Below are 15664 nucleotides of genomic sequence, written 5' to 3' on the forward strand. Positions count from 1 at the left end.
TACGTGGTTCTCGCTTTTCTATAATCATAAAATTTAATTTAATATCATTAAAATGTCTTTAAAGGGATGTTTTTGCTTTGTAAAATGTCGATAAAAAATGGCTGTTCAAAGCAAAAACCACGATAAAACGAACCAGATCAGATGGTAATAAACCCTCAAAATTTCCATCAAAATTTGTCACAACATCCGTCTTGTTGCTGCCTGTCATGTTAATGTAAGCTTTGCCAAGATGTCTATCCAAGGGTTCAAATATACAAAGACATCCTAAATGTCGTCGTCACGTACATTCAAGCGGCAGAACTTATAACTTATAGAACGGAGAAACTGAAATATCTCTATATCATTAAAATCCTTTTTAATTTTTGTAATATCTATCAACCATGAATGGTATTAAGTCTCACGGTTTCGGAAAATCACCAACAAAAAACATAAGTAAGGCTTACGAAGTTACAGCAAACACGCCAAATATTTGAATACATCTCAGTTAAGCAGTCGACCAACTAACAATTCCTGTATTTGTTCAAATTTCCGTAACTGATCGACCTTACAAAGTCGACCGTGCCCACTGCCCTATAACCTACCAAGCTATTAGTGACAACTTAACAATAACTCTAATCGAACGTCTCATATATTCTATTAAAATAAAGCAGAGAAATGATCTGCTTATGTATCTGCCAAGCCACGAACTTCCATTTATGGGAGGTAAGCTTGCATACTAACCCAGAAGTTTATACAGCCGGAGCATTTATGCCAAACCATTCGGGCAAGCAATGATTTCAGAATTATAGACTTTTAAAATGATGTAATTTTCTGTTGTATTTACTACACAATTTATTCAAAATAACAGTATAGGCTTACCTTAAGTTATACAGTCGTTCGAATCGCGTGAGATACAAGATTGCCCGGTGCATATAACGACTCGTCAACCTATGTACAAACCATCATTGGGAACAATCATATGGCTTATACCGGTAGTATGCCCGAAAAAGTTTTGTCGAAGACCAAAAGCAACTTAACTTGTTTTTCGCCTTGTGAGTGAAAAAGATAAGAATCAGTTTACGATAGGTATATATAGGAACAAGGCACTAAATGAAATTTGATTTATCTAGACGAAAAAGTATCAAGAACGACTTCAACGATTAATTCGTTACTAATAGTAAGGTCAATATATGAAATATATGGCTTGAACCCCAAAAAAAATCCTAAAGAAGGTTTTTCAACGGTTTTTTGTAGTATTTATCATCAAGAATAACATATTAAAAATTTAGGAGAAAGAAAAATATTTTTGACATTTTTTATTAAAAAAAAATGATCTTGTGTTTTTCAGCATTTTGTTTTTTAATAATTTACTTTAGCAAGTTTCGGACAGACCTGGCTTTAGTTTCGTTGAAACAGATGTTTTTGCAAAGGACTATATTAGAGTGTTGTGAGAGACGTTCTGACGATTGGTCATTCGCCGTGAAAGGTCGTATTGAATATTACGGGGGCGATTTGCATGCTGCAGACTGTTTATACCATCATTCTTGTAGTGTTAATTTTAGATATGGATTTAACGTACCCTTGCAATACGGCAGAGTACCTGAGGCAAAACGTCGAAAATCTGGGCGACCGAAGGATGAGGAACAGGACCAGGCATTTCTAAAGATGTGTTCCCATCTTGAACAGAAGGATGAACACTTTTGCTTGTCATTACGTTCGGCCATGTCGGACCGTAACGATGTAAGAAGACGCAATGTGTTTTGCAAAGCTGTTACCAGGGACAAAAAAGATCTATCGCGGGATTTGTGTGACACGGTCAACTTGACTTTGGTCAAATATTCCTGAGAAGACTTTCTAGCTCTGTTTGTCTGTGTAAATCATGCAACGTTTTGCGGTTTTATACTAAGTCTTAATTGTACCTGTCCATTCTACCTTTGAGATTGTACAGAGTCTTTTAGCTTTGTTTATTGGTTAAGGCGCTGTATAACTGTTGCATATTGTTACCAAGTTATCTTGAAACAACAAAAGTGCAAAGCCAGGAGATGTATGCTATTGCATTATAGCGAAGTACGTTTCGAGAATTATTTAACTCTTGCACATTTATTGGCAAACTAAAACTACCGGTGGTGTTGAATCATTAAGCACAAGTCTTAAAAATTTGCAGCTAAATAGTGAAAATATTTCACGCATTGTGAAATGAGTTCGTCTTTTTCCACTGCCGAGTAACAGATAACGACCAAAATACTGCAAAAATGGATTTTGTTTCGGTTGCGAATTTCATTAGAAATGTTTTGTCCCTGTCAGCTACCGGGCAAAATCAATGTAAGAAACGATTTCTGTGTCGTCGATTTTGTACAAACACGCTAAAACACTTGAAGCTAAAAATAAAAAGCAACACGGAATTATCGAAGGGAATAAAGCAATACGGCTTACAAAGTTCGCATCTGTCTCTATAACTGGTCGTTGAAGGAACCAGAATCAACAAGTTTAGACCGGCTGAAATGCCTCCAGGATAAAAAATCAAAGGATAATGACAAAAACGTAATATACACATCAGCATTGAGAAAGTAGTGGCAGGATATGTACAAGTATGGAGAATACAATGCTACATCATTGAATCGGATCAAACAAGATTTCCACGAGCTTGTTAACCCACGATATATGCGCAAGGTAGAACCAATTGACATAAGTTAATGCCGCAATTACGGTAAAAGTACGGGTAGGTGTTGGTAGGCAGCCTCAAGCAAACCCTGCAAAATAAAAAAGAAACTATTATTTGAGGTTCCAAGAAGTTTCAAAACTATCCTAAAACTAAAACTTTGCTTCCACCTAGTGAAAACATTTTTCATTCTCAACCTACCACCTTATGGCGCGAAAACAAAAGTTTTAAAAAGGATCGGTTTTCACTTCTTTGGGATGGTTTTAATTGCCTTAGAGTTAGACTGTTGCAAGCAGCACGCTAGGCCTACATGTTACTCGAGGGAAACATAAACTAGTCCCACATAACGCCAAGATCACTTTCATTTGCCTGGGGTGCTTTAATTACCCTCAAGCGCATTTTAAAACAACATTAAATCTGAAACTTTCTGAAATCACCTAGCACCTTATGTCGAAGAATGAAAAACAGACGATAATACAAGTACAATTATGAACCTGTGACACATTGGATAAGGTGTTCTGCAGTGATTACAGCAACCCAGATTATGGTCGGACCGGGGTTCTCCTAATCCGGTAGATGGCGCGTTTGAGTTGTTTTCCTCGTTTTCAGAAGTATTTTCAGACGCCGTATCTTCATCGGATGTTACCTTTATAAAGTAAAAAACCCACCGAGTATGACTAAATATACGATGCTTTCAAGGGTGTAATAGAATTAGGGCTAATCGCTGACTGTATTAAGTCCTACCCCGCGCTTGGCTCTTTCAATATCATCATTCGGTAACGGAACTCTATCTTTTGGATCAGAAAAATCGTCTCCGATGTCAGACAAAATCGGCATCTTTCCAAGTTCAAAAGAATCAACTTTATCTGCGTCCAGAAAATCGTCAAAGATGGACTGAGGATCATCACTGATGTCGCCACTGAAGTCATCTTCAGTATCGTCTTCAAAACCTCCATCACCGCTATAACTAAGATCAAATGGCATTTCGTCTTCCGACTCAATCGCAGAACCGTATTCAATATATTCGTCAACGATTTCCTCGGACGGAACATAGCTCGGGTTCTTTTCCCCATCTTCTTTCTCCGTGAGGTCCGAGTCGGTAAGAAGTCGTATCTCGTAAACCTTCAAACCACGGCATAATCTTTGTATCCGTTTCGGAAGAATGTTAATGTCAACGACAACGTTCTCATCCTGAACCCACGAACGGTCATCCATGACCGTCTCCATCGGTTCCTTCTATAAAACGGTGAAAACCGTTGATGCGGTGGAAATGGTTTAAATAGAATTGTGTTTGGTTAAAGCAAATTAATAAACGAATATTATGCATGGCAGCAGTACGCGTGGCAGACAAAACATGTGAAAACAGATGATAAAAAACGATAAACAACCATCCTTTCAAAGTCGGGCAAAACTAGATGATCTTTTACCTCCGCTCCTAACATCATCTGTTCCAAAATGTCCTTCCTGGGCAGCACAGGCGGTCCCGACGTACCGTATTTGTCATCGTACCGGATAAGACAAATATACCGGACACTATCGTCAGAAGGGACTTTCACACGCATAGCAGATATGGCGTCCTGCTCACAATTAAACGAATCACCAAATAACAAACTTCGAAAGGTATCGTGAGAAAAGCGTTATTTATAACGGAAGTGTACCGGAAAGTGTTTTAGCTCAGTCACGCATACTGTTAAGACGTGTTACAAGCAAAAACAAATTCCATGGGTGTTATCAGATAAAAGAATTCGATAAACACAGAAAATCGCTCGCTCGATCGAAAACCGATCATGCGGGAAATTTTAATAAGTGTTCAACCAATGCAAACATAGCGCATGGTCTTTGCAATTGGCATTTGGTAACTGGATCTGTTCCATTTCGACAGCAAACACAAATTCATACGAGGTGAAATTGGTGTTTTTCTCACCATTCCGTCTGTCACAACCACAGTGTCGTTGTAACTCGTGATTTCTACAGCGTCGTCCTCTTCAAATTCTACATTAATGGTGCCGCATTGAAAAGGTCCGATGTAACGCTGAAAATCAAGTTGAAATTAAAAAATTGATACGATGCTGCGTAAAATGTTTGTGTTGTTACTTCAAACTTGCATAGGGCTTATAGTTACATAGCCTACTAAAGGCTATCTAAATATTCCAGTAACTATTCGATATTTACAAGACCTCCACAAAATCACCATTAATCCATGGTAAAATCCTTCATTATATAAGTTTTCAAAGCCTAAGCAGTTAAACTTACGTTGGTAGATGGGGCAACCAATTTTGGTAGAAAGATGGCAAGACACACAGCTAGGCCGCTGATTAAGACAGCTAGTATTGCTACAACAAGAAAAACTTTTCTCCGTTTTGCGGAGTCTTTCAATTTCTCCTAAGGAAAACAAAACAATGGTATCTTAATGTCTTTAATGCAACCTCGTTCATTCAAATACAGTATTATGAAAATTTTAAGGTTGAAATACTCACTGGTAGAGTGGATGTAGATAAGAGTGGTTCGGATGGACCGTCCATTTTGACAACGGTATCCGTTTCATGGACGTTAACAAAGGTGTCCTTTTTCTCCACGGAAGTCATATTACAGTTTCTGTTCGCTAATAATAATTTATCAAAAGTCTAAGAAAAACAAAGGCAAAGTAAAGCATTTCTTCTTATAACAAACATGTGGTCTATTGTTAAAACTCAAAAGATTCTTGATAACATAGTCTCAGTCAAAGCGCTTATTATGCTTTCAGCAAACATGTGAACATTTAGCTACTTACACTTAGTAGACTTATCTTTAGCGTAGGCAAGGGGTAGTTTTGGGGTTATAAAAACTTCCTTATCGTTGACACTTAACAGTATTTGTAGAATTGTGTAAAGTAACCTCGCAAAAGCCCTCATGATCATGAACATAAATTTTGATGACCTACCAATACAACTAAGCTATGAAAGACCTTCAATTTCAAGACAGACCACTTCAACAGGAAAATCATCTGGATTTCAAAACAAGCAACATTTGCTTAAAGTATTAGGTACAACCTACGTAGGCCTAACTCTATCACATGTGTCAGTCATCAATCGATCTATTAGATCGTAAACTGCCTATATGCAGTTTCTGACAAAGCTAAGTTAACAACCAGGTTACACCACCAGTGAGAAAGAATTGCTGATTCAACAACTCACTGGGCAGATGTAAAACTGCTGCTGACGTACCACGCAAACCTCAGGCGCAAGTGCTTCGTTTTTCTCCGATTTCTTATCGACAATTCTCCAAATCAAGTCAAGTGTACTGAAGCGTGACATTCCACAAAATATCTTGGCTACAATTTCATTATGACTTGAGGCCAAGCGTAGGAGAGTTACCCCCGTGAGCGGTAAAGGCGACAGATTTTCATCTACATGCTGCTGCTACTACCCAGTCTTTGCTTGTCTGTGAGATGCTTTCAAACAAATTGTTATGGAAGGCCTTGTTTGTCTATTTAGATTAGTTGAACAAAACTAATTTCGCTGTTGCTGTAAACCAATCCTTCTTAGAAAACCATGAAAGACCAGACCATAGTTTAACGTATGATGTCACAACGAGTTTCAACCTAAAGTGTTTTTCCAACAGCAGTCAGTGTTTTTTCTTTTTTCTTACTTATATTCTGCATCCTCCCGAACGCTATCATGTATTTTCTCCATAATCCAAATATACTGTACTTCAACGTTAAATTGCCAAACATGGTTTGCTTCATGTATTTATTTTTAAAACTGCAATATATCCAAGCGCATATGTATGGAGATATAACAACGGATAAAAATAGCTTTGATCTAGTTAAAATGATCAAAACACGAGAACAAAATAAAAGTGTGTACTTTTGCGCGCGTATTACGTAATAAAAAGGAACAGTACTATTTAACAATCGTCTCACAACAATGGGGAAAATACCAAACAGAAGTATTGGGTGTCGAAGCAAGTGATTTTGCACTGGTGGGTAACCTATTGGGAAAATTATCGCTACTCAAATAGAACGCTGTAAATTAGCAAATATTTACTAGTGATTGTTGACGATTCCGCATACCACAAAACAGTACCAATTGATATGGCAATGGCTTCAGCAATTCGATTTTATGCGCGGAAAAAATTCATACTACGGTATTCAGGAACTTACTGCATTGCTGTATACTGCCACAACTGATAAACAACGACGTGTGTAAAAACAAAAAGGCAAAACAAGGCGAGCGCTGAACCGATAAAAATGAGAAAAAAGTTTGTCGACGCGTGAAATACTGAAATCCCAAAGCTAAAAGCAGAGTTGTACAAAAAAAATTAAAGAGTAAAAAGTGGTTAAGTATATAAGGTAAAATAGATAACGAAGCGGGCGTAAAAAAGTGCGATGTGTATTGCGTACACTGTGGACATTGACAGGAGAAAGTTATGGCAATTACGTTAAAGACCCGAACAAAAAATGAGACGTGTCAGCATTAAAACATGTGTCTTGGCACCATTTCTTTTCAACCTTGATAAGAAGAGACCTGCATAGTCGCCACCCTCGATACAGCAAAAGTTGAAGATATCGTTGACGGTACTTGAATAAAATCACAGCCACGAACTCACTTATTGTTATAAATGATCTTCGCGGTCAAATATTAACGTCATACGACGTCAGATTCCTTTTTCGCTTCCTTCGGTACGGAAGGATCATCTTCATCTTCTCCGTAGTGCTCCTGGGGACTCAATTCATCCTCCAGCAAAAGCTGGGCGCGCTCACAGTGGGTCTCGGTGCCGGGGGTGAAAAAGATGCGGTCGTAGGCCGGGGATTTCCCGTTACCCTGCGTAGAATAATTTCGACAACTGTTTATAGTGGTGTCGATCTTTCACTAAATAAACCAATTAAAGATTGAGTTTGAAAGAGACTGACGTCAGAAGGTTAAAAATATCGCACTGAAATCAGTAAAGTCACCATTGTGTTATCAATCCCGTTTTCGTGATCTGGGAATTTCTTTTCGGGACTCGGTGAAATCTCGTTCGAGTCGCGGTCAAGAGACGATCCTGGTGACGTAAGCGCTCCCGTAATTTCCGCGTCATTGGCTTTTAGTTCCTGGTAGGTGACACCGTTTGTGTCGGTACCGGATGTAGGCCGACGATGTTTCCACCTGGGATTGAAAGAGTGTCAAAACAGAAAATTTTGTAAACAGGTGTTTTTAGAGGTTCGCAAAAAATGAAAGAAACGGTCGAATTTATGTCATAGTGAAGCTCATGAAACTGAGAATATGCATCTGAACACTTTTGCTGTTAAAAATCTAGTTTCATTTTAAAATATATTCTCACTCTGGTAATGACCCGGTTTAAAGGAAACAACGATGATGTCATATTCTTGGCAACAACTTACCCTGGCATTAAGTTCCTGTTCTTGTAAATGATGATGCCCGCAATAACAATTACAACTGCTGCCAATATACCAACAACGACCGGTACAACGGGACTAGAGGCCATGATCTTGCTTGATTTTGTGTAGCACTTTCCGTACTTGCACACCTGATCCGCTTTGCACTCATTGCAAGGGCATGGAACCAAGCGTGTGTTATTTGCAGGTAAAGGAAGGATGTAAGACGGGCACATGCAGCTGTACGACTTCGAAGTGTGCGACATGCATATACCGGGAGAGTTTGCATCCAAACACCATTGGCAGTCCTCTTTAGCCTTGCTTTGAATGGCAGCAACTTCCTTGTACGTTTTCGTGTCCAGGACGGCAACGGCTACGTTCGTCGAAGATTGACTGATTCTGTAAAAATCCTTACGGCGCGTCGACTCGTCTGGTATCGCCGAATCAGAAATGAGATCCAGAGGCACGATTTCGGGCCCCGGGGATAAGACATGGGACAATTTATTAATACGATAAACCTCATTGGTTAAATATGTTGTGCAGAATAAGTAGTCGCCGTAGAGCTGTATGGTAGAAGGACGAACGCCATCAAATTGGCGAACAAGCCGTTTATTGGAGCCGTCATAGTTGATGCTAAAGATTGAGCCCAACTTGAGGTCGGTCCAGTACAACCGGCGAGCTAGGCTGTCAACCGCCAAACTGATGGGCCATTCCACGCCCTCCGATGCTTTGATAACTGTCCGAGTGCTGGAACTAATAATGTCGTATCGTAGGATGAATGGGCCGGTTTCGTTGTTTCCTCCGTCAGCTACGAACATAATATCTGCGCGAAAGTAAAAGAGATTGGTTTCGTGAAAATAAACTTTCGAAACGGTCGGGATCGCTTTCTTTGATGCTGACCAGCAACTTAACGCGGTTTCTATTGCTTTTGAAAAACTGCTGACTTAACATAAGTTCGTGGTACTCAGCACAATGGGAAAAACGCGGAAGTGCATCACGGTATTGTGCACACAGCGCAGAAATCGGAATTGTTCTTTCGCTGAAATAAGACGGAATTCCGAGCCGCAGCCGTCACAAAATGGAAATTGCTTTACCCGAAAATCATCTCGCGCTTGTGTTTGCCAGCACACAAAAGCTTGATGTTAATTTAAGACTAACCTGTCTCCAAACACAAAGCCACGTCCAGAGGCCAAACAAGCTTTGAATTTTTCGAATCAAGTAAAACAATGTCTTTGACAGGCGTGCTACGACGTTTTCTCGAACTTTCTTCCGTGGTGAGTTGCAAGATGCTCACTGACCCATGTCCAGCATCGGTCCAAAACAAAGTGTTCGTTTTCCAGTTGAAAGCGATCCCAGTGAGCATTGTACCAGGCACGACAGCCCATACCTGCAGTTTGCGGCGAATTTGGTTCAGTGTTTTTGATTTCACTAAACTTTCGAATTTAAAATTTTGGAAAGAAATTCTAAATTACGGTTACCGTGGAGGCCGCCTTATTCTTATATTCAAAGATGGAGCCCAATTTGGCGTCGATCCAGAAAACATGGTCGTCAACAGGCGCGGCAGCAACCCTGACAAACAAGTATTTCTTGGAATCAAGACATGTTACTGCCAACCATCTCACCAAAGATAAAACATGACACGCCATTTAAGCCCGACAGTGGCATGACTATTACTATGCAAACTGTGCGCATACCTGCCAATAGATACAGTGTCGGTAAGGCGGCCCAAGAATCCCAATTCAGTGGGGTATGGAATACTTTCAATTTGAGAGTATTTCCGCAGGAGCAGCGGGGAACCGGATGCGATGAACAGAATCGGTTCTTTTGGTTTTTCTTCACCACGATCGGTTTGACAAAACGAAACACTCTGGGTTGAAAAAATAAGATTACGCTGGTCTGTTGTTAACTGAAAATGGCTATTATTAATGGTTGGTAAATACTGTTGCGGTTGTAAACACAAGCAACAAAACAATATTTAAATAAGGATAGATTTAGTTAAATAAGTAGTAATCAGGTTCCTTTTCACGACCCAGATACACTAAATCTCACTCCACATAGTCTTTATTGCCGCGACTTACGTTTTTACCTGCCCCGTTTTATCAGTTTATTGGCACATTGCACTGCGTGAAATCTGTAATTAGCACACTGCCTCAGTATCTACTTGGAAAAAAATATTCCGCGTTTTTCTGTGTAAATCGGCATAGTTTTGTTTTATCTATTGCTTCGTTTTTTATCCTATTTGCTTATTTGTGAAACTTGTGTGTTGGGTTTAGTGGCGGTGCCAAGGATTATTCATTTTCATCGAATCATAAATCGATTATTTATTCATAAATCCTGCACGCCTTAAACCACAGGCTTTGCTGATTTTATAATGGTGGGCACCTTGTATTTCGTTGCCCCACAAGCAATGATGAAAAATAACCGATACGATACGCATGTAGAAAAAGATAAGCAGTGAGATAAAAGGTAGAGGACTTTTTTGCAGTGACCGAATCAGAGATCTTTAAGCGAGATTTTGTTGTTACTAATAACACTCACCGTTTTTCTCCATCCCAGCTTGCAACCGCAATGATAGCCGCGTATTGTGTCATAACACATCTGCGAGCATGGTGCCATTGACAGGCATTCTTTCGCGTCGGCGCAGTACAAGAACTTTGTTGACGACATTCGCAACTGTGTGCCCGGCGCGCATGCGCAGTATGCTTGATATTTGCCATGCGAAGCTTGGCGCGGAAGTGTACGGCAGATGGACCCTTCGATTTTCGAGCAGGATTTGGAAGAGCACGTTTCTGAAAGAGTAAATCGGTTAACAAGGAGGAATATCAAGTTTAGGATCGATCATTGTGATTTTAACTACCACACTGGTAAGCTTAATTAAGGTTCAAAATTAACTTTTGTTACCCAAGGACCTTCAATACCTTGGTTATATAAAGACAACAAACTATATCATTTCATCTAAATGGTTTTCTGTCAAGCGTGATATGTGTCACGTTTCACTCATGTCCGCCATGATAATGAAAAAAACTTGTCGAGTAAAACGCCTCGACTCGCGTGGGTCAAACGCGCTAGTTCAAGCGGACTGAAGATTATAATCGACACAGCGCAAATTCCTCACCTGTCAAACACACGTGCTCGTCTTCTCCGGCTTTGCATTCCCTCACACCGTCGCATAAAGTGGTAAGGGGGGTGCAGCTATTGTCCATACACAAATAACCATTAGTTACGTTGTTATGAGATGTACCGGTATTGCTTGCGATGGGTTGCTTCCGCCATAGAACACAGTGGGATGAATTACTTGTGTGGCCTGAAAACACGGAAAAATTTATTGGGACGTTTTAGACGTGGATGAGCTTAACATAAAAAGTTGGACGGATGACGTTGTGTTCGTTATCAACGTTGTGTTTGGTTTTGATTGGCGTTTTATGGCTGATTTCAAACCGTTCATTTAAAAAATTTTGAGAAATGTTTGGAAATAACCTTGAAAAACAGTAACAACAAATGAAGGAAATATTTAAACATTTAAACCTACGATTACAAATACTGTAACAGAAAAATTCCCTTAGTGGCATAGCGGAAGTGAGTAATACTCGGGCGAGCTTTCACTAACCATGATTTATTTGATAGGAGATGCAGATTTTCGGCGATTCGTCATCATTTTCATCAAAGCAGTCGACCTTCCCGTCGCATAGTTTCTTGAAAGGAAGGCAGATATCGTGGTTTTTGCATCTATAAACACGTTCAGCGTTACCGCAATGAATAAGAGCCTGTACCAACACTTGTTCGAGCTACACTTGTAACTATGACAAATTGGATTCGTATTTCCTCATGTAAGTTCAGAGCTTTCAACCGTATCCACCTCCAGTTAAATTTAACCCACTTGGGGTGACTAAGGCACCTGTAAGGCCTGTCCACAGGACAAACGAAGTTGTGACAAGCTGGACCTTCGTCGCTCGAGTCCGGGCAGTCAAACTGTCCGTCACAAAGCCAGTGCTTTGGGACACATGCTCCGTCCATGCATTGGTACATGTAGCCTGGACATTGTGGCTTTTGGTGGTCACCTGAATATTATATGGATATTGAATTGTTTTTCACGAGTGGATTTGGGGGTTTGATGATAAACAGCGGAAATTTGCAAGCGCTCACCCGTGCAGTTTCCTTCGTCGGTAGCATTAAAACAATCAGGGTTCCCGTTGCACACGAACTGGCGCGGAATACACGAAGGCGGGTTTTCACACCTAGGGTAGTATTCAGAATTATTATCTTAAAATGAGAAAAAACTTTTCGAAATTCCCAAAACTTCGAATCGAACCTGAACTGGTTACTGTCGCACGAGACCTTACAATCAAATTCATCGCTTCCGTCCCCGCAATCTTCCTCGTGATCGCAATGAAATTCATTAGGAATGCAGCGTTCGTCTCCCACACAACGAAACTCGCTTTCAGTGCAATTTCGCGGTGCTAAGAATAGGACAAAGGTGTTCTACATTACAGCAATAAGGAAACGTTCTTGGACAGTATTGTTTACTCGGACGATGGATTATAACTGTTATTGTCGCTGTTGTTTTCTTGTTATTGGCAGTTATTGTGTTAGAGATTGGTGAATGCATTGATTGCAACACAAAAGACATCAATACCATTCACATGGTTGGCATCATTCAATATCGTTGGTTGACCGATAACATTTCAATGGCAGTATAGGATGGAACTGAACAAAATCATTCAACAGCTTTCAACCGGTTGCGCGCCATTTTTAGTAACTGTTCACACTAATTACTACATCTTGAAATTGAGGTTTTGACTATAAATATGAATTGTTGTTTCACACAACCGTTTGCCCTAATTGGCTAACTTATGGTGCTCACATTCACCGCGTTAGATTTGTGTAACAACGAAAGTATGGTCTTACTACAGTTTATTTCGTCGCTGCCGTCATAACAATCTTCATCGTTGTCGCATCGAAATCTGGCGGATATGCAGTCACCGCTCTTACACTGGAACTCCAGGTGGTCGCAGGTGGCGTCTGGAAACGATTCAAACAGGGACAATTATATTTAGATTGAGGTACAATGTGATGGAAGAGTCTAGTAGGCAGCAGCTCATAGTTAATCTTTAAAGTGTTACCGCCGACTCTATTTCCAATAGTTTGACTTTAACGCGACACTGTCATCACAATAAACACGTTTTTATCTGGCAACGGCTTACTGCACAGTTTGTCGTTCTCATCGCTCCCGTCGGCACAATCTGTTTCGCCATCGCACGTCCATTTCTTGGGCAAACAACGTCCGCTAGAGGCGCAACGGAACTCGTCGGACTGCAAACAAATTTGACAGTTCACACGTCATAATTACGTAATTCTAACTGAAAAAGCTAAAAATTTTTGTATTATGAAAGAAAACGCGTTCTCATATCTGAGGCAACGCATACAATGCAACTTAACGCAATATACGTCGAACACTCACGTTACAAGTATGCTGTGAGCAATTTTTCTCGTCCACGCCGTTAACACAATCACTATCTCCATCACACAGCCAGGCTCGCGGACGACACTGGTGAACTACCGGTTCCGATCGGTTTGAACTGGTTGAAAGGCTCTCGCATCGAAATTCGTTTGACTTGCAGGTTTCGACAGCTGAAAATTGTCAATGAAAACTTCTAGCTAGAGATGATATGTTAGTCAACTCGAAATATTTACGCACAAATGGTCAATTTCATCGCAATACAAGAAGTAAAGTATGCGATATTTAGTAAACAAGAACGAAACGAAAAGAAAGAAAGAAAGGCTTGCTTAACTACGTGAAATGCAAACAGTGATCATTGTTACACCAAGCACGGACATTACGTTGACAAAACAACTACACAGCAAGGTATACCCTGGTTATAATACAGATTTGCAAGTTTCTTCTCCTTACAGCTCCAAGGTTTTGCTAGGATCGTGCAAATGGGTAAACTGTTAACAACCAACCATTGTGATTATAAAGGCCAGTTAAACTACGCAGAGCACTTAACGCAATTAAATTAACCTTGAAATGATTGCGTCTATCATATAATAAAGTATAGCGTAAGCCGCCTCTAACAATACGACCGCCTGTCATCTCAGATTTACCTTAACAACTGCAACCAATAGAATTTTTTCTACTTACGACAGTCGAATTCGTCTTCATCACTATCGCACTGATGAATGCCGTCGCATCTCTGGAAGTCTGGTATGCAGCGGGGTGGTGTGGAACGTCTGCATTTAAACTGCGTGCTCAGGCAAACGTATGTATCTGAATGGAGATATGGGATGATTGAAATGCGAAACTCGCATATCGTGGAACATTGTCAATTCAAAATATCGTTCAGCTATTGGAATGGTATTCCGTGCAATATGTTCAATTGTTCACGTGTGTTTACACATTCCTCCGCACCACATACAACAAACGTTTTAGTATGATCCTCATCGAAACTGTGCATGAGAACAAAATGAAACCGAAAAGTTTCTCAACTTACCGCAGTTTCTCTCGTCCGACCGATCTGGGCACTCGGGGTCACCATCGCATATACCAGATGGGCTGATACACACAGAGCTGTCAGCCGTGCTGTTGGCACATTGGTATTGGCCTGGTCGGCAGAAATACGGACCTGGACGAAAGCATAGGTTAAGAGAGTTTATGGAAAAAAGTACATATCAAACGCTGATTAATTTTTTCTTATTAACATAGAACCGGTTGATACCGCAATTAGCTGGTTCGTCGGAGTGGTCGCCACAGTCGTTTACACCATCGCATTTCCACCAGAAGGGAATACATTTGTGATTCTTGCAAACGAACTATGGAAACATTAAAAATGATGTAAGCACTCAGGTACATTACATTGCATGTTGTTTTGATGACCATGAAAAGTCATAACAACGTCATTGTGACGTCAAAAACGCACTTCGCTGTAGCTACAGTTGCTCTTGCATGAACGGTTATCATTGGTCAGGTAAAAGTTGTTCGGACAACCACAGCGATATTTTCCTCCGGGAGATATCAAGCAGAGATCCTGGCACTCTCCGTTGTTCACGGTGCACGGATGTGGAGTAACTAGGAGGAAGACAAGCCATCAATTGTCAGGTTTTAACTGCTGCAACATCCGAACGCAAATTTTAAGATCTGTGAACTTTCACGGGCAAGAGTATCTTCGCCATTGCGTAGCAACATTAATGAGATACCATACCCCAGAGTTAATCCACTGCTTCCTTTTTTTGTTCCCAATCCTTTCATTTACAAATAAGTAATTACTTAGATAAATCAACAATTAAATTAATTACTTGGCATAGGTTGACGGAGGGGGTGGATTACTTTTAAATCCATCGGTCTGTGGATGAAGCTCCTACCCAACACAGTGTCGTTCTTGCCGTCCAGGGCACGAAACTTGTGGACTGAATGTATGGACTGGTCGTGCCAGTCCGTCCAGTATATCCGGTCCTCGAACATGGACATGGAGAACACGTGGGCGGCCAATATGCCATTCCCAGTTCTTTCTAAAACTGACAAAGTAACCAGCGAGTTAATTGTTATACTGGTATTGCAACAGAGAATTTCATTTGTTTAATATTGTGTAAGACAAATTTTTAAATTTATTTTTAATTGTTTAAACATATCGATAGTAATTGGCAATATATATTTAAACAACAACTCGCTTATAAAA

At 40.3% G+C, this 15664-nt stretch overlaps 2 protein-coding genes across 4 annotated transcripts in view; both read right to left on the bottom strand.

Moving 5' to 3' along the window:
* Positions 1-2056: 2056 nt before the first annotated feature.
* Positions 2057-5279, bottom strand: LOC143469491 (uncharacterized). Its single transcript, XM_076967204.1, has 7 exons — positions 5116-5279; positions 4892-5020; positions 4563-4670; positions 4066-4215; positions 3383-3874; positions 3133-3284; positions 2057-2729 (listed from the first exon to the last, which is right to left on the bottom strand). The coding sequence occupies exons 1-7, from the start codon at positions 5221-5223 to the stop codon at positions 2627-2629; spliced, it is 1242 nt and encodes a 413-aa protein (XP_076823319.1). The 5' UTR covers positions 5224-5279; the 3' UTR covers positions 2057-2626.
* Positions 5280-6347: 1068 nt separating this feature from the next.
* Positions 6348-15664, bottom strand: part of LOC143469547 (prolow-density lipoprotein receptor-related protein 1-like) — a 39800-nt gene continuing 30483 nt past the window's right edge. For all 3 annotated transcript variants that reach the window (XM_076967284.1, XM_076967283.1, XM_076967285.1), the window contains 20 exons: positions 15285-15503; positions 14909-15057; positions 14708-14801; positions 14483-14614; positions 14134-14259; positions 13453-13622; positions 13196-13304; positions 12900-13013; positions 12304-12451; positions 12138-12229; positions 11890-12052; positions 11602-11720; positions 11110-11298; positions 10533-10783; positions 9689-9861; positions 9473-9563; positions 9153-9381; positions 8001-8817; positions 7572-7764; positions 6348-7440 (listed from right to left, as the gene is read on the bottom strand). In XM_076967284.1, coding sequence (XP_076823399.1) covers positions 7264-7440; positions 7572-7764; positions 8001-8817; positions 9153-9381; positions 9473-9563; positions 9689-9861; positions 10533-10783; positions 11110-11298; positions 11602-11720; positions 11890-12052; positions 12138-12229; positions 12304-12451; positions 12900-13013; positions 13196-13304; positions 13453-13622; positions 14134-14259; positions 14483-14614; positions 14708-14801; positions 14909-15057; positions 15285-15503 — 3755 coding nt within the window. In that variant the 3' untranslated portion in view covers positions 6348-7263. The remainder of the gene's footprint in view (positions 7441-7571; positions 7765-8000; positions 8818-9152; positions 9382-9472; positions 9564-9688; positions 9862-10532; positions 10784-11109; positions 11299-11601; positions 11721-11889; positions 12053-12137; positions 12230-12303; positions 12452-12899; positions 13014-13195; positions 13305-13452; positions 13623-14133; positions 14260-14482; positions 14615-14707; positions 14802-14908; positions 15058-15284; positions 15504-15664) is intronic.

Source organism: Clavelina lepadiformis, chromosome 8 (genome assembly GCF_947623445.1).
Source record: "Clavelina lepadiformis chromosome 8, kaClaLepa1.1, whole genome shotgun sequence".
Taxonomy (NCBI): Eukaryota; Metazoa; Chordata; class Ascidiacea; order Aplousobranchia; family Clavelinidae; genus Clavelina; species Clavelina lepadiformis.

Bases quoted from the DNA above. Each gene is read 5' to 3' on its own strand.
- LOC143469491 (XM_076967204.1), bottom strand. From the start codon at position 5,223: ATGACTTCCGTGGAGAAAAAGGACACCTTTGTTAACGTCCATGAAACG. The intron at 4,216-4,562 runs GTGAGAAAAACA...AATTGTGAGCAG, and splicing joins TGGTTGTGACAGACGGAATG to GACGCCATATCTGCTATGCG. The intron at 3,875-4,065 runs GTAAAAGATCAT...ACCGTTTTATAG, and splicing joins AGATGATGTTAGGAGCGGAG to AAGGAACCGATGGAGACGGT.